The following is a 25,935-nucleotide window of genomic DNA, read 5'->3' as shown; positions in this document are numbered from 1 at the left end:
CTGACAACAGTGGTGACCATGAGACAACTTTCATTTCCAGATTTTATCAGTGTATTTAAATTTCACCAGTGGCCTTGATTGGATTTCAACACATGCCCCAGGCTTGGATATTTGGATTGTTAGTCCAATGACTACCATGAGACCACCATCTCCCAATGCTGCAAACTGAATATTTTTTTCTCAATGTTTTCCATTCACGTTCAATTTATTTTTGTTTCAAAATGCTGCATGGTTAGGATACCAGATTTCAAACCACCAAACATGTAAGTAGCTAAGATTTGAAAAAAAAACAGACTTTAGAATTTGAACAACCGTTTCAATGTAGTATGGATTGACATTCAAGAAAAAGTTGGTGGAAAATGAGTCGAAGCTGTATCCCAGTTTGGGACATGATTGACCGCTCAGGCTCATCCAAAAATGACTTATTCAATCCAAAACAACCTCAGACCCCCACAATCCTCTCTATCACATTGATTGCTTCAACTTTTGAGGTATCATGCAAACCCACACGTTGCTCAGTCCACCTGCTACTTCCACATCTGTCATTGTCACACTTGATTTTCTTTATTCTCTCATGATCAGCAGCCCACCTTCGCCAGCCATGGACATGAGCTCATCCACATGTCTGCTGCCCATATCCTATTCCAAATCGAGTCGTGACACTCATCATAGCCATCTTCATCAACTAAATTGGCCAAATATAATACTCATTGTCTTTTCTACCTGCAATTACACCTTTAAAGATTTGTGTGGCTTTCTGAAGCTCTGGGTTTTCTTAACAGTCTTCCATTCAGAGCATAGTTGGTTCATCGTTCTTAACTTAAAATTCTACATCAAGTTTTTTTGCATTGAACTGTATTGCAATGTTGTGGAACCTCCTGCAATCAGGATATTTTAAAAGAAGTCATATTTAGTTTTGATCTTGAATTATTGCGAACTGAGTTTCAATGTTCCTTTAATAGCATTGACTGAAATTCTACATTTGCAGAGCTCAACCAACCAGATTCTGACATGCTGATAGAACAGCAAGGTAAATGGATCACATAAGATCTTCAGAAATTATAGAAAATGTTTACCTTAACACCCTTAGATTAACTGTGAATACACAAGAAATAATACAAAGGGCTGCCTCACATTCCTAAAGTATTTCCATTTAAACTTAACATTTAGTACGGTTACATTCGACAGGCAATATTTTACAGCTTTTTTATTTATCAAAAAAAATCAATGTCAATTTTCAGGATGGCCCGTACAAATGTGACCGAAAGAAATGGCAATTTCCACTCCTAGAAATCTAAAGTTCTTCCTAGCTCACAGGCAATCTTGTTTGTTTCTTTAGGAAAGTTTTCTCCATTTTTGCATAACAATAACATATAAATCAAAATTAGAGAGTTGCAGTATATAGTCAGGATGCATTGGAAGTGAACGATATGAAATGCGCTGAATATGTCTTCTGTTTTTATCAATAAACTAGTCATGCAATTGCATTGTTCCAACTCTGTTAATCTACTCCATTACCAGCTCTAGCTATTATGAGATGTGCTAAACAACAGGATAAAACCATCTGGTTTGTCCTTGCAAATATATTTCTCCGAATGTCACAAAATTGAGGGCAAATTACTCAGATAGCTGGAAAATTGGTTTCGTGGCTGCTGACAGGAAGTAGGAATAATGGATGGGTGCTCAAAACTGCCGGATGTGACCAGTGGTGTCCTGCAAGGATATCAGTTAGGGCCTCAGTTATTCACATTATTTATGAATGACTTAGATAATGGCATAGAAAGTCAAATATCTAAATTTGTTGATGAGGTAAAGTTAGGCAGCATTGTGAACAATGAAGATGATAGCATAAAATTACAAAGGATGATAGACTGGGTGAATGGGCAAAACTGTGGCAGATGAATTTCAACATCAGGAAGTGTTAGTTTATCCATTTTGGACCGAGAAAGGATAGATGGTATGATGTTAATTATAGTGGATGTCCAAAGAAATTGAGAGGGGGTGGGGAGGGGTGGAAGTTCAGGTACATAGATCTTTAAAATCTTCCAAACAAGTGCAAAAAATAATCCAGAAGGCTAACGGCATGCTGGCCATTTATATCTAGAGGAGTGAAGTACAAGAATGTAGAAGTAACACTGCAGCTGTACAATAACCTGGGACACTTGGGATACTTGCTCAGATCTGAGCATTAAACCTTGGAGGGAGTACAAGTAGGTTCACAAGAATAATACTTAGACTTTGGGGGTTAAGTAATGAGGAGAGATTATACAAATTAATCCTGTTTTCTCCAAAATCTAGAAAGTTAAGTGTTGATCTGATCGAAGTCTTCAAGATATTAACAGGAAAAGACAAGGTGTATAATAATGAATTATTTCCATCGATTTCCAATTCTAGAATTAGGGGACATAGTCAAAAATTTAGGGCCACGCTGTTAACAAGAGATGTTAGAAAGCACTTCTACACACAAAGGGTGATAGATGTTTGAAATGGTCTTCCACAACTGCTCAATCAGTTGTTAATTTTAAATCTAAGATAGATATTTTTTTATTAAGCAAGGATATGGACCGAAGGCAAGTATATGGAGTTAGACCCCAGATCAGCTGTGATCTAACTGAAAGGCAGAACAAGCTCGAGGGGCTGAATGGCCAACTACTATTCCTCAGAAGAGCAAGAAGTAGTTAATTACTTGCTATACAAAAATATACTGTATATGCTTGAGTCTAAGTGCTTTTGCATATAGGCACATGAACTTGGCTTATTTAGTTCTGGCACGCCTGATGGAAAGAACAATGCAAGAATCGGAAAACTGGTTTTATTAGAAATTTTTAAAAGACCATATTTGAATAATGTGTGCAACAGACTCTTGCAGTCTTCCAGGAACATTGCACCTAACCTGCCATGCAAAATAATATAGACAGTGGCTGTGTTCTGAATTTAACAAAGTTCGCTTAGATACAAGAATACAGGTGCGATATTTGTCAGAATCTGGCTTGGTAGGATATAATCCCTTAAAGAACATAATGCATGGAAGAACCAAAAGAATCTTTACTATACCAGCTTGAACAAAACCATCCCAGCAATCATATTTAGATAGGTACACTGAACAATTAAGATAATAATTCAAAACAAGTGAGGATCTCCTTAAACTTAATCCAACAGTCCTAATCAATCTTGAGCTTTCACTGTTAATTTCACTCAATTAGGCTTTTAAACATACTCATGAGATCCAAGATGGTGGCGGTCTGAATGGTCTGCTGTGCTGGGCTCTGTGCCATACGCCTGGGCAAGGTGGACCTTTACACCATCCCACCCCCCCACCCCCCCCACCCCCAACCCTCATTGACCACCCCCAGGAGAAAAAAGTACTAATTTAAACTTGCAGATCATGTGGAGCTGCTGAAATTGTGTTTGACAGCTTCAAGGCCAGAATAAAATCAAATAAAGGTAGGGGCCTAACGGAGTACAGCAGACAGGCACTCCCTGGCTACATTGGGAGTGCCTGCAGCCATTGCTTAAACTCCTGTGGTGGCTCCTTTGGATCTAACAGGACAGCAGCATTTACTCTTGGAGTTTGACAAACTCGCTGGTATAGCGAGTCGTGAGTTCATGGAATGCGCTGCCAGTAGCAGTGGTGGACTCTCCCTCTTTATGGACATTTGAACGGGCATTGGATAGACATATGGAGGATAGTGGGCTAGTGTAGGTTAGGTGGGCTTGGATCGGCGCAACATCGAGGGCCGAAGGGCCTGTACTGCGCTGTATTTTTTTATGTTCTATGTTCTAAGAGAAGACCAAAGCAGCAGTAGAGTCACTATCTGCCATGCTAGGAAAGCATGAGCAGGAAATTCAACTACTGGACCAAAGAATGGAGGCAGTGGAGGAGAGGACCGCGGCATCAGAGACCGTGGCAGAGGTCTCGGGAGGAAGGATCTGAACACTGGAAGACCAGGTTTGGCTCCTTCAGGAACAAGTCAATGACCTGGAGAATAAAAATAGGAGAAAAAAATTACAGCTATTGGGTCTTCTGGAATGCGAGAAGGGGAAGAACAGCTTCCTGGAAGGTGGCTCCCAAAGTTCCTGGAGTTGGAGTTGGAGTCAGGCCTGGTGAGTGTGGAGTGGGCCTACCGGATCGCAATGTGCAAGTTGGGGTTGGACCCGCACCCCCACGTGGTCCTAGTGCAGTTCCTGGATTATGAAGAAAAACAGTTAATAGTTGAAACAGCAAGAAGACTGGGAAGAAATTCACAGGCTTTAATGTACAAAGGCTCAAAGATAATGTTTTTTCAGGAGCCCTAATTAAGAAAAGAAGGGCATTTGATGAAGTCAAAAAAGAATTAAGGGACCTGAACATTCAATAATCCTTCAGCTACCTGGCTATGTTGCGTTTCGCCCATGGGGGAACGATATATAACTTCGACTACGCAGAAAAGGTGAAGGACTTTGTTAATTCTTTGAATTAAAGGACTTGAGTCGGGGTGGGAGGGGAGAGGGCATCATTGCAGACAATAGTATGGGTCTTTTTTATTGCTCCTTCTTTTCTCTTCTCTCTCCCCTTCTTTTGTGGTTATTGGCTTTATATGTACTGCCTTGATGTAAAACCAGAATTATTTAAATATCGGTCGGTTGGGTATTATCTAGGGCCCTTGTTTTTTATTGCTGTTCTTTTGATTTTGTATTGGAGTGACTATATCTGTGGTTAAGATAAGTGGATGGGGGGTGGGGGAGGGAGGGAGGGATGGGCATCCATTGTTAACTCTCGGAATGTAATTCACAAATGAGGAAAACTTGTTATTCTCCTGGGGCTAGGGCACGGGCCTCAGCTAGAGGGAGTTCAGATGGTAGCAAGGATTGGGAGGAGTGCCCCCTATGGGCAAGGGAGAAGATATTTTGTGAGTTGGGGGTTACTTGGGTGTTTGCTTCAGTTAAATGTAGTGATTTTTTTTAGTTGTAGTAGTTTTTATAGGAGTAGTTTTTAAATTTCATAGAGTTAATGTCTTTATCGCTCATCACACCTCAGATAAGCTTCATCCTCTTGGGAAACCACAGGCTATCATGGATGACCATGGCTAGTAATTTGCTCAGGTGATGCACCTGGAACATAAAAGGGAGCCATTCCCCTATTAAAAGAAAGAAGGTGTTGTTAAGCCTTAGGAAGGAAAGGGTGGACATCGCCCTACTTCAAGAGATGCATCTAACTGATAAGGAACATCTGAAACTCCAGCAGGGAGGTTATAACAGGGTATTCTTCTCCTCCTTCAGCCCTAAGAGAGAGAAGTGGCTATACTGGTAAGAAGGAACCTCCCTTTTCAGGTAACGCAGCAGATTAAGGATGAACATGGACGGTTAATCATTTTAAAGCTCTAATACATGGAGAAGAATATGGAGTCTTGAATGTATGTTGTCCCCCACGCACCCTCTTAAATTTCTAATTGATGCAGCTGCTAAATTTAATGAATTTTGGGGTGCGTCACATGATCATAGGAAGGGATTTTAGTCATCTAATAGATTCCAAAGTTGATAGGGTGCCAAGGAGCCTTGCAGGAACACCCGTGTAATCTAAGCAGTTGGGGGACATGTGTGAAGAGTTGGGACTAGTGGACATGTGTATGTATCTCCACTCGAATGGAAGTGACTTTACTTTCTACTCCAATCCACACAAGTGCCATATGTGAATTGACATGTTTTTATGCCAACTGACTGTTTGGACAGAACATTGGCATGCAAAATTGGGAATATAGCTGTCTTGGATTATGCGCCAGTGTATTTAGATGTTACAATTAAGGGTAGTGGAATGGATGCATGGCACTGGGTGCATGGACCCATTTCTGTTAAGGGATTTTGTTGAATACATCAGAAGAGAGTTCAGGGCCTTCTGGGATGTCAACTCAGGTACGGCCAGTAATCCGGCAATTCTTTGGGAGGCCAGTAAGGCATATTTATGAGACGTGGTCATTTCATATTCTGCGACTAGAAGGAGGCAGAGGGAGGAGCAACAACAGATGCTGGAGACCTGACTGTAGATAGCTGAGGAAATATATAATAATAGGCCTTCTTTGGTCAAGTTGCAATGAGTCACAGCTCTCCGGGCAGCTGTTGACTCATTGCACACACAAGTGGCTAAAAAAAAGGTCTCCTTTGCTAAACAAAGACTGTTTGAATTTGGAGATAAGCCAGGTAGATATTTGGTGTATTTGGCTAGGAGGAAAAAAGCTTCCCAATCTATTACATCTGTTAAGGAGAAGGCTGGTACGATTACCTGTGAGTTGAAGAAGATCAATGTTAGATTTAGGAAATACTTTGCAGAGCTATATCGGTCAGAGGGAAGTGAACATGGTGCAGCGAAAATGCAGTCCTTTTTTTGAGAATCTGGACCTCCCCAGTATAAACATGGAACAGGCTTCCTTATTGAATACATCTATAAGAGCGCAGGATTTGCAGGAAGCAATAAGGCATCTCCAAAGTGGCAAAGCACCAGGGCCAGATGAATTCCCAAGTGAATTCTATAAGGAATTTGTAAATTTGTTGGTGAAGCCACTTCTGGGGATGTATAGCTATTCATATGCACAGGATTGTCTGTCACCTTCTCTTAGGGAGGCTAATATCTCCCTCATTTTAAAGACGGGAAAGACCCCATGAATGTCCTTCGTATGGACCAATTTCACTGTTGAATGTAGACTTTAAAATTCTATCCAAGACTTTGGTTCTGAGATTGGAAGAAGTCTTGCTCCAAAAGAAGATCAGACGGGTTTTGTTCAGGGCCGTAGTCATCCAACAACATCAGGAGGATACAGAACATAGTGCAGGTCTGCCAACAAAGATTGATTTCGGGTTTGGTGGTCCCTCTAGGCGCAGAAAAGATGTTTGATCGAATAGAATGGCCGTATCTGTTTGGGGTCCCAGAGCACTTTGGTCTGGGGGGGGGATATTATTTGCCAGATGGGTGGCAGTATTATATAATGATCCTAAGGCAGCAGTCATTCCAAACGGTGCTAAGTCAGATAGCTTTAGTATTGGGAGAGATAGTCAATAGGGGTGTCTTCTTTCACCGCTGTTATTCACTTTGGCAATTGAGCCATTAGCTGAGGCTATCAGGAGGGATCCTGAAATAGTGGCGCCAAGGGTGGGAATGGGGGAGCATAAGATCACCCTATACGCTGACGACGTCCTTTTGTTCTTGGCCAATCTGGAGAAGTCTGTTCCTCGATTGATTCAAACAATTAATTTATTTGACGATTTCTCGGGCTACAGGATCAACTATACAAAATCGGAAGCTGGGGGGATTAGTTGAGGCACCTGGTCTGAAGGATGGAATGCAGTTCCAGTTGAGATGGTCATCAAAAGGTTTTTTGTATTTGGGAATTTTTATTACTCCTTCCTTCTACCAGCTGTATAAAGCTAACTGTACAATTACTGGAGAGGATAAAACAGGATTTGCAGCGGTGGGAGGGGATTACTGTTATCATGATTGGACCAAATAGCGCTGATTAAGATGAACGTTCTTCCTCATCTGTTGTACCCCAAGAGAATGCTCCTATTGTTGCTATCCAGATGAGTGTTACGGAGGCTCAGTAGTTGGTTCGGGTCCTGTATTTGGTGCCACAGGTGCCCTCTAATTAAATTCACTAAATTGCAGCTTTTGCAGGCTGAGGGAGGGGTGGATCTTATGGAGTTAAGAAATATCAAATAAACACCCTGTTAGCATATGTTGGTGACTGGGGTATGGGGGATTCAGATTCAATTTGGTTTGACATTGAAGCTCGCAGTTCTCTAGTTAATTTATTATTTCTGGATAAGATGAAAGCCGTGACCGAGCAGTGTAAAAATCCAATCATTTTAAATAAGGTGAAAGTCTGAGGATAATGAGGCAAGACGAGGGCAATTGGTCTAAGACCTCGCCGTTTACTTCGTTGGTGGGACCCCAAGAATTTAAACCTGGGGCAATGGACTCTGGCTTTAAGCTAAGGGAGAATAAGGGAATCTCATGCCTAGGAGGTTTGTTCAAGGGGGAGGTCTTGATGTCATTTAGTCAGTTAAGCCATAAATATGGACTGTCTAATAGGGACCTTTTCCGGTACTTTCAGATAAGGGATTATATAAAGAGGAAGACCACGCTCCTGGCTCAGTATTAGTCAGAAGTGGAGAAGGGAGTTCTCCGGTGTACGGGTGCTCTTTCAGTTAGTACGTTGTATCATTTACAGAAAGTTCATGCTTTAGAGGATGTGGAAGGACCCTGTAGGATATGGAATTGAGAGTAGGAGAAGATATTTCATTGAAAGTATGAGAAGATATATGGGGAAATGAAAGGAAAATTTCAGTGAGTAACAGAGCACAGGCCATGCAATTGAAGATCTTAGACAGGGCTCAAATGGCGCCAGAGAGGTTAGCTCGGTTTAAGAGAGAAACGTCATCAGGGTGTCCCCAAGGTAACATTAGTAGACACTGCTACTGGTCATGTTGCTGGAATGCTATAATAAGGGAGCTAAAGGACATCCTGAAGATTGAAATTAACATGGATCTGGTTGCTAAATTTGGGGTTGCTAAATTTGCCCTCTCTGGGGGAACACAGAAAGAAACTATGTAACATTCTTACCAAGTGAGTGAGGGAGAACATTCTAATGATTTGGACGTTGGAAAAACCACCAGGTCTTACGGGGTGGCGTAGGCTAGTGATGGAGCTTCTCCCCCCAAGACCACCTCACAAATATGGTGCACCACAAAACGGAGCAGTTTTACAAGACGTGGCCGCTCTTTCTAAATTATATTGACGCAGACTTATCAGCAATATTAATAAGGGCCATGGTATAGCTGCGGGAATCAGTATGGGTGCCTGTGGGGGCGTGGGAGGGGCAGGCTGGGGAAAACGAATACGGGTACTATAGCTGGTGCTCCCAGGGATGGGAGCCTCAGTGGAGGTGAATGATGAATGAAATAGAATAAACTAGTGAGAATTAATTTATTTAAATTTAGTTTAATTCAATATTCATTTAATTTGTTTGTAGTTTAGTTTAAGTTGAGTAGATATGTTTGTTCTGGTGGAATAGTCGGTCGTTCATTACTCATAGAATCACATTATGACTTTGTTATACGACCTTCTACTTTTCTGTTTTTTGGTGTTATCCCTTTATTTTGGAAATTGATGTTTTGTATAAGATTTTAAAATGTTTTTAATAAAAATATTTTTAAAAAACATACTCACACTCTGGATCCAGTTGCACAGGTCACAGTTCAGGTCTGTGGTATACCCCAGTCAATAAAATATCCTCGTCCAAGGATACGCACCACTGACAGTCATATACCATGTAGACACTCCATTAGCATCTATCCCAGTCCTGAACCTCTCTTTACAGGGATATCTGGCCCTACATAATTCTCTGGGACTCATTATTTATCTCTCCAAACACACAGAACTGAATTATGCAATAAGACATAGCAAGTAGAATGTCTGCAACCTCCAGGTCAGCTTTCTTCCACTTATATTTTTAAAACCAAAGTTCACCAATTTTTGTGTAAAGCATAACTTCAATATCAGTAATTATCTTCATAGGAATACAAAGGCTTTCTTCTTCTTGCCTCTTGTGACTGGTTCAAAAGCATTAATTGTAAGCGCACACAGGCATAGAAAATACTGAAATACAATAAACTTGAATCCACCATAACTGAAACCAAACTTCTGCATTTTTAACCCTCAATATAACCAACAATAGAAATGGTAATAACAGTGATGGTTTAGCAGCATTTTACTGGTAAATGACCACATTTAAAAGCATTCAAATAGCATCTATACATCAGCCTATTTCTAATTGTAATGTATATATTTGCAGAAGCTGATTCAGACAGGAATCATGAGGGGGACTACACTAACATCATGTCATATCAAGGAAATGGTAATATGACGTCAAGTGCTTCTCCGGTGTCTCTATTTTGTATTCTATAGATTGTATACTTAATTTTGTATATTTGGGATATAGTAAAACTATCCTAACCCAGTTATTGCTAAATGTACCTTCATATAATCTGGAGTGTTTTGTGACACCTCCAGCAACTGTAATATTGTAATAATTTTACAGAGCATCCAACAACTGGGAAAACAAATCAGTACAATTTAAAGACTAAATATTTCTGGTCAAAAGTGAGAGACTGATGTTTTGCTTCTCTAACCTGAAGGGAATGACAGGGTTATAATGAATACTTTGCATCTGCCTTTATCAAGGGAACAGATGCTATTGATGCCATTGTGATCATGAAGGAAACTCAGCCAATCAAATTTGAAGAAGAGGATTATTCAATAAGCTTTTAGAACATAGAACATTACAGGGCAGTACAGGCTCCTCAGCCTTCGATGTTGCACCAACCTATGGAACCAATCTGAAGCCCTTCTAACCAACACTATTATATTTTCATCCATATGCCTATCCAATGACCATTCAAATGCCCTTAAGATTGGTGAATCTACTACTGTTGCAGCAGTTCCACACCCCTACTACTCCCTGAGTAGAGAAACTACCTCTGATAGGTCCTTTACATATCTGTCTTCAATTTAAAGCTATGTCTAAAGTTTGTGAGAAGATTTGTAGCTCGGGTGCTCATTGTTGTGGTTCTGTTCGCCGAGCTGGGTATTTGTGTTGCAGATGTTTCGTCCCCTGTCTAGGTGACATCTTCAGTGCTTGGGAGCCTCCTGTGAAGTGCTTCTGTGTTGTTTTTTCCGGCATTTATTTGGTTTATCTCTGCTGCTTCTGGTTGTCAGTTCCAGCTGGCTAGTGACCAGACTGTATGCAATACTCCAAAGGTGGCCGTACCAGAGTTTTGTACAGCTGCAGCATGATCTCATGGTTCTGAAACTCGATGCCTCTACCAATAAAAGCTAAAACACTGTATGCCTTCTTAACAACCCTATCAACCTGGGTGGCAACTTTCAAGGATCTGTGTACCTGGACACCGAGATCTCTCTGCTCATTTACATTACTAAGAATCTTACCGTTAGCCCAGTACTCTGCCTTCCTGTTACTCCTTCCAAAGTGAATCACCTCACACTTTTCTGCATTAAACTCCATTTGCCACCTCTCAGCCCAGCTTTGCAGCTCTGTAACCTACAACATCCTTTGTCACTATCCATAACTCTACCGACCTTAGCATCATCTGCAGATTTACTAACCCGTCCTTCTATGCCCTCATCCAGGTCATTTATAAAAATGACAAACAACAGTGGACCCAAAACAGATTCTTGCGGTTACCCTACTAGTAACTGAACTCCAGGATGAATATTTCCCATCGACCACCACCCTCTGTCTTCTTTCAGCTAGCCAATTTCTGATCCAAACTGCTAAATCACCCTCAATCCCATTCTTCCATATTTTGTGCAATAGCCTACCGTGGGGAACATTATCAAACACCTTACTAAAATCCATATACATCACATCAACCACTTTACCCTCATCCACCTATTTGGTCACCTTCTCAAAGAACTCAGTAAGGTTTGTGAGGCACAACCTACCCTTCATAAAACTGTGTTGACTGTCCCGAATCAACTTATTCCTTTCTCGATGGTTATAAGAGATAGGATTTATAATCCTTTTCAATACTTTACTCACAACCAAAGTAAGATTCACTAGTCTATAATTACCAGAGTTGTCTCTACTCCCCTTCTTGAACAAAGGGACAACATTTGTTATCCTCCAGTCTTCTGGCACTATTCCTGTAGACAATGATGACATAAAGATCAAAGCCAAAGGCTTGGCAATCTCCTCCCTGGCCTCCCAAAGAATCCTAGGATAAATCCCATCCTGCCCAGGGGACTTACTATTTTTACATTTTCCAGAATTGCTAACACCTCCTCCTTATGAGCCTCAATCCCATCTAGTCTAGTAGCCTGTATCTCAGTATTCTTCTCGACCATATTGTCTTTTTCTAGAGTGAATACTGATGATAAGTATTTATTTAGTGCTTCCCCTATCTCCTCTGACTCCACGCACAACTTCCCACTACAATGCTTGATTGGCCCTAATCTTACTCTCGTCATTCTTTTATTCTTGATATATCTATAGAAAGCCTTAGGGTTTTCCTTGATCCTATCCACCTACATGTTGCCTCCAGGCTCATCTTAACTCTTTCTTTAGGTCTTTCCTGGCTAACTTGTAACTCTCAAGTGCCCTAACTGAGCCATAGCATCTCACCCGAACATAAGCCTTTTTCTTCCTCTTGACAAGAGAGTCTGCTTCGTAAGTAAACCACAGCTCCCACACTCGACAACTTCCTCCCTGCCTGACTGGTACATACTTATCAAGGACCCGTAGTAGCTGGTCTTTGAATAAGCTGCACATTTCAATTATTCCCATCCTCTGCAGTTTCCTTCCCCATCCTATGCATCCTAAATCTTGCCCAATCACATCATAATTGCATTTCCCCCAGTTGTAACTCTTGCCCTGCGGTATATACCTATCCCTTTCCATCACTAAAGTGAACAAAACTGAATTATAGTCACTATCACCAAAGTGCTCCCCTACCTCCAAATCTAACACCTGGCTGGGTTCATTACCCAATACCAAATCTAATGTGGCCTCGCCCCTTGTTCGCCTGTCTACATATGGTGTCAGGAAACTCCCCTGCACAGATTGGACAAAAATTGATCCATCTAAAGTACTTGAACTATAGTATTCCCAGTCAATATTTGGAAAGTTAAAGTCCCCCATAACAACTACCCTGTCACTCTTGGTCTTATCGAGGATCATCTTTGCTATCCTATCATCTACATCTATGGAACTATTTGGCGGCCTATAGAAAACTCCCAACGAGGTAACCTCTCCTTTCCTGTTTCTAATCTCAACCCGTACTATGTCAGTTGATGAGTCTTCAAATGTCCTTTATGCAACCGTAATACTGTCCTTGACGAACAGTGCCACACCACCCCCTCTTTTACCGCTTTCTCTGTTCGTTACTGAACCATCTAAACCCCAGAACATGCAATAAACATTCCCATCCCTATTCTACCCATGTCTCTAAAATGGCCCCAACACCGAAATCCAGGGTACCAACCCATGCTCCAACTTCACCCACTTTATTCTGGATGCTCCTGGCATTGAAGTAGACACCAACTTCTTGCTTGCCAGTGCTCTCTTGCGGTTTTGAAATCTTAGTTCTAACTTCACTACTCTGAAGCTGCTGTATGCTTGAACTACAATTTTGGTTCCCATCCCCCCTACTGAATAGTAACGCAAGTTGGCAATGCATCGGAATCGAATCACAGAATCCCTACAGTGTGGAAGCAAGCCATTCAGCCCATCAAGTCCACATTGACCCTTTGAAGAACATCCCACCCACAACCCTATCCCTGTAACCCTGAATTTACCATGGCTAGTCCACCAAGCTTGCACATCCCTAGATACTATGGGCAATTTAGCATGCCCAATCCTTTTGCCTTTTGAGAGTTCCCATCAACAGAATTGCTTTAATCATCTCTCTCTGTACTTTCTTCAAACCTCCAGCAAGCTAGTTAAACACAATGCTCCTTAAGATACCCATGCTGAATTTTCTTAATTAACCAATATTTTTTCACACAACTATCAATTCCAGCCTGAGTTACTGTTTCCAGGGATTGCTCCATCACCAAAGATAAACCGGCTGGTCTGTAATTGCTGGACTTCTCCTTGCACCCCTTTTTGAACAAGGGCACAAAGTTTACAATACTCCAGTCATATGGCTCCATCCAATTCAAGGACTGAAAGTTATGGCCAATGCCTCTGCAAATTCCGCTCTCACTTCCTTGTACATCAAGAGGACATAAGATGATTATTTGAGTAGAAACAATGTGCAGTGTTATGGGAAAAGGCAGGAAAATGGCACTAAGAGATAAATGCTCATTTGGAGAGCTGGTGCAGGCTTGATGGGCTAAATAGTCTCCTTCTGCACCTTAATAATTCTGATACTCTGTTCATTGCCATATTATGTTGAGCTAAGTTTCCATGCACATATCCTCTTCCAGACCAAAACCATCTCCTAATTTGCGTAGCTCCATCTTTACTTCAGCTCATTTGCTGCTGAAAATCTTACCCATCCCTTTGTGATCTTTAGACTTGACTAATGCAAAGCTTCCAGGCCTGCCTCCAATTTGAACGTTAGTGAAATTGACCTCAAAGTTTTCACACAATGGTGATCGTCACAGGCAAGAACAGTTTTAGTTGCCCTTGCTAGGCCACTTCAGCAGTGAATCAACCACATTGATGTGGGTCTGGAGTCAGATGTATGTCAGACAATATAAGAATAGCAGATACCCTTCCGTAAAGGACATTAATGCATCCAATCGCTTTTATAAAATCAGAGTTTCACAGTTGGAATTAATTTGCAATTCTATGCTGATTAGACTTAAATTTCATCACTTTTTTTTGGGGGGGACATGGAGAATTTAAACTCTTGGTCCCTAGACTGTTAGCCTTGGTTTGTAGATTTCTTGTTTTGTGAATCGCCCACCCTTTATGTGAAAAGGTCCTTCCTGATTTTATATTAAATGCCTCCCTTTCTCTGGATTCACTCACTGGATATCAACATAAAAGAAAAGGAATGAGTTACGTAATAGACAATCAATTTTCTTGCGTCTGTTTCCCCTATGCCCTCACTCTACGCCTCGTCCTTCCATTCCAAAACTGAATATCAGTATCAGTGGCTCGCCACATCCACATTCAGCCCAGAAACAGGTCTCATGCAAAATTCAGGAACTTATAATTAGTGCAATATTTTCCTTAATTTGTTGATACTGATCGTAATCAGCAACCATATACATTTAAATTTATACTTGACAAAAATCACTATTCTCACCAAGTACAGTCTACTGCCCCTGAGGTGAGTAGTTTAGTAGCAAGAGGTAGACAATATCCGTAAAGAATCTACAACTGATTTGAAACAGTAGTGAAGAAGTACTATCAAGCTGACAAAGTGAGAGATCAATCTGTACCCAGTTTGAGTATCTCAAGCTATTTGTTGCTATTGGGGGTAAATATTTTCATTTAACCTGATCAGACGTATAATACATCTCTGAACCAGATGGGACTGGGCCTCCTGGCTTTGAGGTAGGACACCACAGCCACATGCAGCTAAAATTAATACACAACACCTTTTTACTCATAAGGTAATGTATTTAATATTCAACACCTGACTCTACTCTAGACACGAATACCAAATCCTGCTACTGTCCTTTTTAATGACCTTCTGATAAGAAAATGAAAAAAGAACAAGTCAGTTTAAGAGAAAGGAATGCTAAAGGGGAATGGGTGATAAGTTTGCTATTTTCTCATTTACCAAAATTAGATGACTATTATTTAGAGGGTAAAGGGAATTTGTAATTGTAAGAAATGTAGGATCTGTTTATGAGGCAGATCAGTGATGCTGAGTCCAAGTTCATAGTTGGACAGATTTGGAACAGATCTGAAATGGCTTTTAAACACTTCTTGTTCTACATTATATAATTACAGAAGATGATTCTGAAAGTGATTGCGAAGCAGATTACACAAATGTGACATCAAAAAAAGGTTATATCCTCTTTTTTTTAAAATTACTCATAAGTAAAACCTACATCTTGTAAGGGAGAACAAAGTTTTCCATTTTACTAACTATTAGTTTTCTGATGTATTTGGACTGAGATTGACTTGTTTTTCTTACTTGATTTTACAGTAAAATCTTTTCTTTAGAAGAAAAGACTAATTTGAATTTTGATCTTTTTTAAAGTACGGAATTACATCATTCTACATATATTGATATTACATTGAATAATTATAGAATTACAGTTATTGACATATAGCTGTCAGGTAGTTTGAAATGTTTCCTATTTCAGTTTTAAAAGCATGCTAAGGTAATTTATATTGTAAACCTGGATTTACTGAAACCATTCTATTGAAGCAACAGCTTTGCTGACCAACCAATAATTGAATCAGTGACCCCAAGCAAGCCCAACCATTTAATCATCTGAAATAGTTCCAATTGGACAAACTGCTGCTGAGAGCTGGATTTGGTGCACTTTGCATTAAGTGTGGGGGTGATGAACTATCTCTGTCTCAAGCAGCAAGAAACCCTGCTGGTTTAAGCACCAATCCGGCATTTAATTGCTGTCTGGTGGGCTTCTCAACTGAAGTCTTGCCCTCTGCTGGGTGCTGGAGAGCATCACTAGATACCCAGGGTGCGCAATGGTAAACAATTGCACCAGTGATAGGGTAAACATTTTTTTTTGTCAGAATCATGGGAGAAGAGATCAGGGGTTCAAAGGCAGGTACCAGGTGGCTTTCAGCAGCCACCCTCCTGCCTTCCTCTATGCCCGGAGATAGTGGCAATTGGAGCCATTAATTTACCACTTAAGGGTTTTGATTGGTGGTGGGTCAGTAAGAATGCCTATGAACTGTCCTGACCAGATTTTGAACTCTGAGGTGACAAAAAGGGCATGTACCCCACTAGTGCCACCCTGGCTGATCATTTGGCTGTCCGCACATCTAGATTTGGAAATATTCTATCTTCTACATTAACTAGCACCAATGAGAAATGTATACAAATGGATTCTAATTATCATAAGAGCAAGGGAGTGACTTTGAACTCACTGCTGCCATGTTTTTAAGCATGAATTGGAGACTAATGAGACAAAAATGCAAATAGAAACCTGTCATAACTTGCAAATGGGCCTAAATTTAAATATTTCCTCATTGTTGTGCAAATTAATCTCACTCAAGGACCTCACAATGAGTCTTCTTTTGATTTCTCTTAAGGGTTTAGAAGAGAATTTACCCCACCCTCCTAGCCTCAGTATTGATTTGTTGGTAAATTAACTAATAAAATACAGCAAAGCTCATACTTCAAAAGAGTGATTTAATGTATGTCATGTGCTTCAGAAAATGATAGTTGCGAAGGAAATGATAAGGCATTATAAGCTTAACATTTAAGGAGATTCAAACTTCCAAAGTAATTTTTAAGGTCAGAGTAATTGAATCATACAGTTTGGAAAGCACCCTTTTGTAGAACTAGTACACACCATTTTTTAATTTCAAAAATATACTTTATTCATAAAATAATTTGATGGTCTGTACAGTTGGTCATGCCATACATACATACATTTACATACAGAGATCAGAATTTATCATTTGTATATACAGGTCTGTACGTTTATCAATCATATGTCCATATATTTAGCTGAGGCATCACTAGTGCACACCATATTCCCAAACTAAACTAATCTGATTTGCCTGCATTTGACCCGTATCTTTCCTATTCATGTACTTATCCAAATGTCTTTTAAATGCTGTTTACCTGCTTTCATCACTTCCTCTAGCAATTCATTCCACACATGCATCACTCTGTGTAAAAATGTTGCTCCTTATGTGCTTCTTAAAACTTCCTCCTCTCACTTTAAAAACATTCCCCTAGTTTTGAAATCCCTCCCCCTCTTATCTATGCCCCTCATGATTTTATAAACCTCTATAAAAGGTCGCCCCTGAACCTCCTATGCTCCAATGAAAAAAGTTCCAGCCTATCCAGCCTTTTTCCCAAACCTCAAACCCACCAGTCCCAGCAACATCCTAGTAAATCTTTTCTGATCCATTTCCAGCTTAATAATATCCTTCCTATTGCAGGGTGACCAAAACTGTACACAGTACTCCAGAAGAGGGCTCAACAACATTCTGTACAACTGCAACATGACATCCCAATTCAAAGATCTGAGCAATGTAGACAAACATGCTAAATACTTTTTTAAACACCCTGTCCACCGGTGATGCAAATTTCAAAGAATTACGTACCTTAACCCCTAGGTCTTTCTGTTCTACCAGTTAAAAACAATGACTGCAGATGCTGGAAACCAGATTCTGGATTAGTGGTGTTGGAAGAGCACAGCAGTTCAGGCAGCATCCAACGAGCAGCAAAATCGACGTTTCGGGCAAAAGCCCTTCATCAGGAATAAAGGCAGAGAGCCTGAAGCGTGGAGAGATAAGCTAGAGGAGGGTGGGGGTGGGGAGAAAGTAGCATAGAGTACAATGGGTGAGTGGGGGAGGGGATGAAAGTGATAGGTCAGGGAGGGGAGGGTGGAGTGGATAGGTGGAAAAGGAGATAGGCAGGTAGGACAAGTCCGGACAAGTCATGGGGACAGTGCTGAGCTGGAAGTTTGGAACTAGGGTGAGGTGGGGGAAGGGGAAATGGGGAAATTGTTGAAGTCCACATTGATGCCCTGGGGTTGAAGTGTTCCGAGATGGAAGATGAGGCATTCTTCCTCCAGGCATCTGGTGGTGAGGGAGTGGCAGTGAAGGAGGCCCAGGACCTCCATGTCCTTGGCAGAGTGGGAGGGGGAGTTGAAATGTTGGGCCACGGGGCGGTGTAGTTGATTGGTGCGGGTGTCTCGGAGATGTTCCCTAAAGCGCTCTGCTAGGAGGCGCCCAGTCTCCCCAAGGAGACCGCATCGGGAGCAATGGATACAATAAATGATATTGGTGGATGTGCAGGTAAAACGTTGATGGACGTGGAAGGCTCCTTTAGGGCCTTGGATAGAGGTGAGGGAGGAGGTGTGGGCAGAGGTTTTACAGTTCCTGCGGTGGCAGGGGAAAGTCCCAGGATGGGAGGGTGGGTTGTAGGGGGGCATGGACCTGACCAGGTAGTCACAGAGGGAACAGTCTTTGCGGAAAGCGGAAAGGGGTGGGGAGGGGAATATATCCCTGGTGGTGGGGTCTTTTTGGAGGTGGCGGAAATGTCGGCGGATGATTTGGTTTATGCAAAGGTTGGTAGGGTGGAAGGTGAGCACCAGGGGTGTTCTGTCCTTGTTACAGTTGGAGGGGTGGGGTCTGAGGGTGGAGGTGCGGGATGTGGACGAGATGCGTTGGAGGGCATCTTTAACCACGTGGGAAGGGAAATTGTGGTCTCTAAAGAAGGAGGCCATCTGGTGTGTTCTGTTCTACCAGTGACCCACTTGTATAGGTCTGGTTTTATTTGTTTCACCAAAATGCAATACCCACAATTATCCAAATTAAGCTCCATCTCCCATGCCTCGGCTCATTGACCCAATCAATCAAGATCTTTTTATAATCTTAGATAAGCTTCTTCACTGTCCACTGTACCACCAATTTTGGTATCATCCCCAACCATACAAACCATGCCTACTATACTCTCATCCAAATCATTTACATAAATGACAAACAAAAGTGGAGTAATTAACTTAAACTTGTCAACTTGTTTCATAAGACAACATGCCATTGACTTAGATATTAATAATCCCCATTGACTGAACAGCAGAAACAGCTTGCTTTCATATCCTTTTTGTTTCAGCATTTGATCTACTCTGTCTATTTATTCTGGTTTCAAGTTTCCTTTCTTCAAAATCAAAAGGTAGTAAAACACAGGACGGGAGAGAACCAGGACAAATTAACACTATAACAAAAGAATGTTTATGATAACAAGAGACAGAAAAAAATACCATAGGACAAATGGAAAAATACCGAAGTGAGAAAATGGTTCAGAAAAGGAGTGATAAACAGAGGAACAGCTGGGTGTTCACTTTATTTAAGTTACAATTAACTTGCATTTAATTATAGTAATTCAATTCTGTTCTTGCAGCTGCCAGTGCTGACAGCGATACCTCCTCTGTAAGTAAATCTTTATCATTGATAAATTATTCTATGTAATATTTTAATGTGTATCGAACATTACCCAAACAACTTAAAATTCATACAACTTGTATCATTAGAAGATGATATTTTTCAGGCTTATAAAATCAGACAAATTTAAATTTTTTTTTAGTATTTTAGTTGATCCATTCAGAAAGAACCAATTATCTGCCCCATCCAGCATCAGTTTCTTAAACTATAATGTACCAGGTTTCACTTCCACTTCCTCACCAAAAGTTTATTTCATGAGTTACTCATGATGTGCAACATTTCCAGACATTAGTTATTGTAAATTGCCTTACATTATATTGAACACAAGTGCTTCTTCTACCCTCACAGTTTCATCTAAAGTTCAGATCATTACTTAACTTTGTATACATGTTGGCTGCTGCATTCTCTTATGAATCAACACTGATTCTAATAAAAGTAAGTAATAGTGTGGAGAAGATTGTAAAACAGAGGATGAAAATTATATTGATTTTAACTGGGTCTAAAGGAGTACAATTCACCATTCTTCAAAGTGTCTAACTTTGTCCCTCAATATTTATCCCATCCCTTCCAACAGCTTCTTCCACACTGTTATTAGACTTCTGAATGGACCTTTCAAATTTAATGTTGATCTTGCTTTTGATACACCTTCTCTATAACTGTAACATTGTATTACTTGCCCTGTTCTATCACCCTATGAACTTTGTACAGCATGAGCTGTCTGCACTGCATGCAAAAACCAAAGTTTTCACTGTACTGAGGTACACTGCAATAACAAATCAAATCATGACACAGCTTTACCCTATTGCCTCTCCCACCAATCCAAACTGCATTGCTATTCTCTTCAGCTTATTGTGGCATCGAGGCCAAGCCAAGCTAACATTTCCAAAAACATTGACAAAACTGAAGTCATCTTTTTACTTCCTATGCTTCTGGACTGGACTCAGTTAATTTCTCAGGCTCCAATTAAATGCTAATTTGAAGAAATACAAATTAATTGCATACTGCATACCATGGTTCAGTTTCCTTCTTTAACCATACTTTAGAGATGATAATGTGAGTCAAATCTTAATGTATTCTTTATGCTAAAGAGGTGTAAATGGAAAAGACCAGTAAGAGTTCTGTTTTCTTTGTTATTAACAGGATGAAACCAATCACGTTTTATACACTCAACTTGATTTAGCTGCTCTGCAGAATAACAGTACACCGCAGCCACAAGGACCCACAATATATGCTTCTATTGCTTTAGATAAGTTACGGTGAAGGGTACCTGAAAAGTTAGAACCTTAGACCCATGATTGTATTTTGATAATTGGTCGTCAAACTCATTTTCAACCAAGTAAACCAAGAAATTGTAAATAGCTATTTGGCTTGTTAATCAGGCACAAGAAATCCTTTCATTTTGTATGAAATATTACCTTAGTATTTATCATGATTAAAAATTGATTCGTTGCATGGGGAAAAAAATCAAGGTTATGGGGAGAAGGCAGGGAATGGGTTTGAGGAACATATCAGCCCTGATTGAGTGGTGGAGCAGGCTCATTGGGCTGAATGTCCTAATTCAACTTCTGTATCTTACTGTCTAAATAAGCCAACTTAGAAATAGAAAAAACAGAACAAAGAGCATTACTGTTTTGTGTATTAGATTAGTGTCATAGATTATTAAGATGTATATTCATGCCTGCAACTAGCATCTTGGCACTTGTATTAGTTTTGTACTGAGGACAGAAGAAACCGCTAAGCCAATATCAAGTTTTTGCATCAAAAGAATTGAATAAAGATCACACATGTTCAGACAATCTCTTAAACCTCTTACTGATCAATTCCAAAGTGCAGGCCCAAGTTTGACCACTTGCATATCAAGTAATGGAGTGTAAGAAAATTTGAAAAGTACATTATAAAGTTGATTTTCAAATAAATTAATAAGTTGTTTATAACTTAAAAATAATTTATATCCTTTGGATAAATAAACAATTGAGCATGGATTCATGTTTGTATTTTGGTATATTGGTTCCTAATCGAGTTAAGTAGAAACCACAAAAAAAAGGAAATTCACAGGACATCAGCATCTACAGTGGCATCACTTGTTGCAAGAGTGACGATCATTATGCATCTCCCATAATTCTTAAAATTCCATATAAAGCTTAGTGTCAAATTATTGGTAATAGGATGTCACTTGTCCATGTTAAATCTCTAAATGCAAAATGAATAGTGAAAAAAGTTAAAAGATTCCTGTTTACTGAAACCAAGGCAAAATACAAGACATAAAGGTAATGGGTCCTAAATTCTCAGAGGACTCTGCTGATTTTGGGGTATAATTTCAATGCAAAACCAATGCAACTCCTCGAAATAGAGAATGAGAATTGTACTAGAATTTGACCTCCTGAATGGAGTGAAATCATTGAACCTCTTCTTGACTCACATGAGTCTAATAGTAGCCAGGAGGGGGAAACTGCATACAACTTGTGCTCCCATTCCTCAGGCTCTAAATTAGACCTGCTGTAAGAATGGAAGCTATTTTGCTAGAGGTTTACGAGCCCATTATGCACTGCACACCATCTCCACCCTAGCCCAAAGAACAGACTTATTGTAACAATTTGTTGATCAATTCCTTTGTTCAGGGCCTCAAAGGAACCATATTTAGGGTCAGTAAGAGGATCCCAAGCAATTGGTCTCTGTCTTGAGTTCAGAAATTTTGACCTTCACGAGCAGGCAGGTGCCAAAGATGTTCCTGAAATGTAAAGATGGTGTGCCCCCCCATTAATTTGACAAGCTGTGCTTCATGGATGGTGTTGTTCACTGGTACCATCTTTAGGGTTTTGTGAAGGGAATTCATTATCTTCATATTGCCCTTGGGAAATTTGGAATTCTGGTCTTTAGCTCATTTCCACCACAAAATGTAGGTTTTAGGAAGGAAGCGATGCATCACCTTGCAGGAGACCTCATCTGGATATCTGCATTCCACAGTGGACACCAAAGCTTAGCAATAATATTATTGCCATTGAAAGGGAATCAGAATTACACAAAGAATTAACTGGTTAAATTATGAAAAGATGTTGGATTACATTGCTCTGTATTTCTTTAAGTTTAAATGATCAAGAAATGAAATATTATGATCATTCTTGTTTCTCAGTATTGCTTCCTTTTTTTGTGGGAAGTTTGTGGAAAATCAGTTTAAATTCTGAAAATAGATATCATTATAAGGAATGTAAAAGACAATGTAAGAAAACTAGGTGGGCAAACGAGTTGAAATAATTGACGTTAATGCTTGAATTTTTACCAAAAATAACTGAATTGTAAATGCTTAATTCTGGTAAATGATATGTAAACATTTTAATTGCCAAGTTAAGTTGGTCCTCCTTAGTGACATATACTGTAATAAATGGTTTTATGTATGGGATATCACTTCCAATAGCATTTCAGAGATGTACACCAATGTAGGACTTGAGAAGTGTAAGGATTATTTAATATGTAACTAATTAGTTAATGCTTACCTAGAGGTTGTATTTTCGTATTACAAAATATTTTAATAACATTTCTGTATATTATATGACTGAAGTTTTTCTCAATAATGACATTTGTGTCTAAACAAATCTCTTCTAATTTTTTTCTGCAAGAAAAATAAGAAATGTTCAATGATTTTCTCTAAAAAAATAATAAAATTGCTAATATTTGAAAAAAAGATTATTCTTCATAACTTTTCATAAAATGTTAAAAAGTTACTTGTCTTTTCAAACAGATATGGAAAATTCTCCAATTTGGAACTTTTGACATGCATTTTACTAGGAATGAGGTAATGAAAACTACTAAACAAAAGCATAATTTTCATTCTATAGGAAGTCTTCAATTCTATGAGTACTTAAAGATAAAATTATGTGTGTGGCAGAGGCAGGAGGAAGAGGAGTGTGTAAATGAATTGCAAATTATCTCTGAACAAAAGATTGGAAGTTAGGATAAGAGGACAGTTTCAGGATAGCAACCTATAACTAGTGGAATGCCACAGGAATCGGTGGTGGGAATCACAATTATTTACAATACGTTAATGACTTAGATGAGGAAAGTGAATGCGCTATAGCCAGGTTTGTGGATGACATAAAACAGGTGGGAAGTGATAAGGACGGCACATAGAGTCTGTAGAGGGATATAGACATGTTCAGCAAGTAAGAAAAACATTGGCACATGGAATATAATATGGGAACTTGTGTTTAGTGATTGTAATGAGGTCAGCCAGATGGACGTTATAGAATGAGTTCCCTGATTGGGACTGTTAATCTAGTCCATTTATGGAGCCCTGGCTGACACAGAAGAACAGCAGTGTCAGAAGTTCCGTTTACTCTTAAGAGCTCGTTCTAAGGGAGCTGGATCAGTGTCAAGGACTGTCTATATTTAAATAAAAGTTGACATGGTGACGGAATACTGGTCTCGGTGGGGTTAGTTCTCTAACTTTTGCAGTCTTCTTCCCCGTCAAAGTTTTGTTTTAACCTTAGGATATCAGTTTTGATTTTTTAAAAATCTTGGATATTCCTATGTTCTTCTCAAACAACTCCTTTCTAAATTTTGTATTTTTTTTCTCACTAATTTTCATGTGCCAAAACTCATATCCATATCACACATTAATAATCAGCATTTCATAAACTAAAAAAACCAGCAATGTCAGGGGTTCCGTTTACTCTTAAGAGCTGGCTGTGAGGAAGCTGGATCAATGTCAAGGATGTTCCATGTGTAAATAAAGGATGACTTGGTGATAGGACAACAGCCTATCTGCAATTATTTTGTGGCAATGAGTGTGTAATGAATGATGTAACTATGAAAAAAAGCACCAACTAGCTGAAGCCCAATTGGACTTCAAACAGGCACTATGACTGGCTTTATCATTGAAAAATGCGGCAATTGGAACATATGAGTTACAGGGTATTCCAATCTGCCTCAGCTTGGGGAACATCACTTGAGTGAATACAATTATATAGCTTCACTCAGGACATATCTTGAACAGAGGTACTCTAGGGTAGTCCACAGCAAAACCCTAAAAAAAAAGCACCAAGCCTTGGCCAAGGCCAAAGTTGAAATTTTCTTCAGGATCAGAGCCAGCAAGCCATTGTCGTTGCTGCCAGTATGCAGACTTGAGACAAACAAAAAGTCTCACTAAACCGAAAGGAAGTAGAAGATCTCATAGGCTTGTATCCAGGCTAGTGCGCAGCCTAGAAAGTCCACCTACATCTGGTTTGGAAATAAATGGTTAAAAGGTCACCCAGTTCTAATGGAGGTTGATAATGGCGCGCCATTTCAGTGACTGCAGAACCAGTCTTTAACAAAATTCACTCTGGACTCCAACCTGTATGTTTGCACAAGACCTCAGCTAGATTGAGAACCTACACCGGGGAACCTTTTACATAAGACGTAGGAGCAGAAATTAGGCCATTCAGTTCATCAATTATCATGGCTCAAGTTTCTCATCTCCATTCTCCCGCCTTCTTCCCGTAACCCTTGATCCCCCTGACAATCAAGAACTTATCTCAGTCTTAAATACACTTTACAGATTAAGGATGCAACTTTGGTTCTAGTCTAAATGAGAAGCAGCCGGTTCAGATACCACTGATTGCAGTAAAAGGCTTGGGCCCAAGCTCGAGCAAGTGAAATTGTTTGAAAAAGATTCATATTGATTCGCTCGACATTGATGATTAGGAAATGGCTGCCTGAGTGAAGTCCTAATTAAATACCTGAAGGTCTAGGGACTATCAAAGGAGCCAAGGTCACATTGCACGTTGATCAGGAAGCAATTCCATGATTCTGCAAGGCCTGCCCAGTGCCGTTTGCCTTACGAGCAAAAGTAGAAGACTGGAAAATGAATGAATCATCAAACCAGCTTGTGGAATGTGCAGCAATAGTTGTACCAAATGTGAAGCCTGAGGGTCAGTTGGCCTTTGTGGATATTTTTAACAAATGGTAAACCGCTTTCCACAGCTGGGTAAATACTAAATTCCCTGCAAAGAGGTTTTATACGCAAAGCTAACAGGATGGGGGGGGGCTTTCCTTTATGAAGCTGAACATGAGCCATGGACAACTGGAAATGTGGTGAGATGAGGATTCTCAGATAAATGCCACAATTAATACCCATGAGGGTTTGTCAAAGACTGCCATTTGGGATAGTCAATCTGTACAATGTTTCAACAATGGAAAACATTTTACAAGGTCTACCCGAGGACACCATTTATCTGGATGAAATGTTAGTAACAGGGAAGATCAATAAGGAGTACTTAGAGAACTTAGACATAGTCCTTTTTTTCCAAGCAGCTGTATACCTTTGAAGGGAAACATGTATTCCAGGCATGCCAAG

At 39.9% G+C, this 25,935-nt stretch overlaps 1 protein-coding gene across 1 annotated transcript in view; it reads left to right on the top strand.

Moving 5' to 3' along the window:
- The window catches only part of LOC132827753 (Fc receptor-like protein 5), an 82,304-nt gene extending 59,204 nt beyond the window's left edge, over positions 1-23,100 (top strand). The window contains exons 13-16 of the mRNA XM_060844447.1: positions 9,822-9,884; positions 15,459-15,515; positions 19,564-19,592; positions 20,745-23,100. Of these exons, the coding sequence (XP_060700430.1) occupies positions 9,822-9,884; positions 15,459-15,515; positions 19,564-19,592; positions 20,745-20,864 (269 nt within the window). The 3' untranslated portion in view covers positions 20,865-23,100. The remainder of the gene's footprint in view (positions 1-9,821; positions 9,885-15,458; positions 15,516-19,563; positions 19,593-20,744) is intronic.
- The last annotated feature ends 2,835 nt before the right edge of the window (positions 23,101-25,935 follow it).

The sequence above is a fragment of the Hemiscyllium ocellatum genome, chromosome 25, assembly GCF_020745735.1.
Source record: "Hemiscyllium ocellatum isolate sHemOce1 chromosome 25, sHemOce1.pat.X.cur, whole genome shotgun sequence".
In the NCBI taxonomy this organism is placed as follows: domain Eukaryota; kingdom Metazoa; phylum Chordata; class Chondrichthyes; order Orectolobiformes; family Hemiscylliidae; genus Hemiscyllium; species Hemiscyllium ocellatum.
The sequence above is the reverse complement of the archived record's forward strand: the minus strand, read 5'-3'. Positions and strand labels throughout refer to the sequence as shown.